General features: G+C 52.8%; 1 protein-coding gene across 1 annotated transcript; it reads left to right on the forward strand.

The window, feature by feature from the left end:
• Positions 1 to 705: 705 nt before the first annotated feature.
• LOC310824917 (alpha-2Db adrenergic receptor-like) lies at positions 706 to 1,962 on the forward strand (the record flags this gene model as incomplete). Its single annotated transcript, XM_083698178.1, has 1 exon — positions 706 to 1,962. One exon carries the CDS (start codon positions 706 to 708, stop codon positions 1,960 to 1,962), a length of 1,257 nt encoding a protein of 418 aa, XP_083554304.1.
• Between the last annotated feature and the right edge of the window lie 1,530 nt (positions 1,963 to 3,492).

A 3,492-nucleotide genomic window follows, 5' to 3' on the forward strand; every position in this document is an offset into this window, starting at 1 on the left:
ACTCTCCCCCCGCCTCTCTCTCTCTCCTCCCCCCCTCACTCTCCCCCCGCCTCTCTCTCTCTCTCCTCCCCCCCTCACTCTCCCCCCGCCTCTCTCTCTCTCCTCCCCCCCTCACTCTCCCCCCGCCTCTCTCTCTCTCCTCCACCCTCCTTAAGCAGGGAGCATGCGGACAGTGCGCAGCAGTAGTAGAGGAGAGAGAGAGACAGACAGACAGACAGACAGACAGACAGACAGACAGAGGTAACTTCAGGCTGTCATATGACCCGGGTGTTGGTAGGAATGCCGTGACAGCGCTGCACGAGGGAACTACGCATTCCAAACATTCTTTCTAGCACGGACACCGACCGGGGCGCGTGGCTGGGAACACCGGCACCGTTGTGCCGTGCGCACGGGCAACAACATCACCGGGGGAGTGTAACTTCTCCTCCGTCGTCATTCCGTGGGTGATTTCGATGGATCTGGGATTTATTTTTCACACGACCTGTCATCTGGAACTGTGCCGCGGTTAGATGTGATGTAGCGTCTGTTTTTGACGCAGATATGAACTTTTATTATATTTTGTGCAATTTGCGACCATCGGTGTTTCTCCAAGGAATGTTTCTCCGCTTTGAATGCGCGTGGATGGAGATGGGGAGACACGGTGCAGGGGCGCGCGCGGCATGGAGGTAACACCGGCGGAGGAGCGGAACCAGAATGGAAGAAACAATGACAACCACACCGAACTCCTCAACCGAGGACGTCAACGGCACCGCGAGTCCCCCGCCTCACTCCCCGTGCGCGGCCGTCTTCATCGTGCTCGCGGTGTCCGTGCTCATCCTCGTGACCGTGGTGGGGAACGTGATGGTCGTAGTGGCCGTTTCCACCAGCCGCGCGCTCCGGGCGCCGCAGAACCTGTTCCTCGTGTCCCTGGCCTCGGCGGACGTCCTCGTGGGCACGCTCGTGATCCCGTTCTCCCTGGCCAACGAGCTCATGGGCTCTTGGTCCTTCGGGAGCACGTGGTGCGCCTTCTACCTGGCGCTGGACGTTCTGTTCTGCACGTCCTCCATCGGTCACCTGTGTGCCATCAGTCTGGACCGGTACTGGTCCGTCACAAAGGCCGTCAGCTACAACCAGAAGCGTACCCCGCGGCGCATCAAAAGCATGATCGCGGTGGTGTGGCTAATCTCCGCCGTCATCTCCTTCCCGCCGTTACTGCTGATCCGACACGACGCACGCGAGTGTCTCCTGAACGACGACACGTGGTACATCCTGTCCTCGTGCGTGGTTTCGTTCTTTGCCCCGGGCCTCATCATGATCCTCGTGTACTGTAAGATCTACCGTGTGGCCAAGCAGCGTGCGTCCACCGTGTTCGTGGCCAAGAACGGCATGGAGAGGCAGCCGTCCCAGTCGGAGACGTGCTTCGCGCCCCGGAGCCTCGGGAGGTTCGAGGACCGCCCCGGCCACGGCCCCGGTGGCCCGCCGCGGAAAGGAGAGCTGGACGACATCGACCTGGAGGAGAGCTGCGCGCCGGAAAGGAAGCCCAAGAACTCCCACTTCTCCCGGAGAGGGAAGGTGGAAGGGGTGGGAGCCGATAGTGGTACCCTCGCCGTGGGTCGGAACCAGAGCTACCGGCTGTCGTGGGCCTCGAACCGGGCCTCCGAGCTACTCCAGGAGCCCAGGCCCACCGCCGCGTTGTCTTCCGCGGCCAAGACCAAAGTGGCGCAGATGCGGGAGAAGCGGTTCACGTTCGTCCTGGCGGTGGTGATGGGGGTGTTCGTGCTCTGCTGGTTGCCGTTCTTCTTCTCGTACAGCCTGCACGCCGTGTGCCGGGACCGCTGCCCCCTCCCGGACTCCCTGTTCAACCTCTTCTTCTGGATCGGCTACTGCAACAGTTCCCTCAACCCCATCATCTACACCATCTTCAACCGAGACTTCCGGAGAGCTTTCAAGAAGATCATATGCAGGGCTCCTAAACGCACATAGACATAGACACGACATCTTGTTGTTCCTTTCTCTCTCAGTGTGTGTGTGTGTGTGTGTGTGTGCGTGTGTGTGTGTGTGTGTGTGTGTGTGTGTGTGTGTGTGTGTGTGTGTGTGTGTGTGTGTGTGTGTGTGTGTGAGTGAGAGAAAGATAGAGAGAGACGGGGGGTGGGGTGGGATTGGTGTGTTTTCTATCTGTCGTCAGCAGGTGTGTGTAAGGCGTGTTTGTAGACTAAGCGGTGACGGTTGTGAATGTCGGCTTCATGCTGTTGATGTTTTGGTTAACGGGACTCGGAGGTTTGTTGTTGTGAAGCTCGTTTCTGGGAGTTTGAATGGATGATGAAGTGGGTCGTTTAATCGGCCTGCGTGCGACATGGATAACATCAAAACCAGATCAGTATCATCTGTCTAGAGGAATATGCGTCAGCTTGCTCTGTACTGCTTCTGTGTGTGTGTGTGTGTGTGTGTGTGTGTGTGTGTGTGTGTGTGTGTGTGTGTGTGTGTGTGTGTGTGTGTGTGCGTGCGTGAGTGTGTGCATGTGTGTGTATGTGCGTTCGTGCGTGCGTGCGTGTGTGTGTCTGCGAGTAAGTGCGTTCGTGCGTGTGTGGGTATGTGATCGTATCTCGCAGTTTGGTGTTATTAAAACATTAAAGGGCTTGTGATGTAATGAGGTAATTAATCACTTGTTGGTCTTTCTGAGACGTCTCACGGCTCATTAGTATACAGACCATGGCGCTTGGTCCCTACAGGTCACCGTACTTGGTCCGTACAGGCCACACACACAACATTGTCAAATGAATTATTGAACACAAGTAGTTTTAAGTCCAAATAGAGATCAACACTGTCAAATTATTGAACACGTTGTTAAACCCTCTTAAGCCGGACGGGCCCACATACGGGACCAAATTCTTTTTTATTTGATTATTAATTTGATTATTGATGACTTTATCTCCTTGTCATGTGTAGGATGTTATTCTGAACTATGATCTGAACATGATCCACACACAACTTGAAGGTGTTACTTGTCACATGACATCCTGCTTCTTCATCTGATGATGATGTTTCTGATGTTAGAAGCAGGTTAGTTTGGGTTTTTAGGCGGAAATGAGTCAAACAGGGCTTCTGAACGAAAAACCAAGACATGGGCTCGGAATTCAAATCAAATCAAATCAAATGTTATTCGTCAAGTACATCGCATACACCCATAAGTGATACAGTGAAATAATAGGCTTTTAGTTACTCCTCGTTCAATAACAATCAAACAAATCTACAATACAATATAATAATAATAATAATAATAATAATAATAATAATAATAATAATAATAATAATAATAATAATGACATGGGTGTAATGTAGAATTGCGATCCACGTTCAGTTTCCTTTCTCACCTCTAGTCCTCATGCAATGACATAGACGTACACTTTATGAACGTATTGTTATTATTATTATTGTTTATTAAATGTCCCAGAGAGTCTCCTCGGCTGGCGGTCGGTAGAGCCCGAGCCTTCCTACGTCACCTGCCGTTGAGTC

The sequence above is a fragment of the Argentina silus genome, assembly GCF_951799395.1.
Source record: "Argentina silus genome assembly, contig: scaffold_643, whole genome shotgun sequence".
Taxonomy (NCBI): Eukaryota; Metazoa; Chordata; class Actinopteri; order Argentiniformes; family Argentinidae; genus Argentina; species Argentina silus.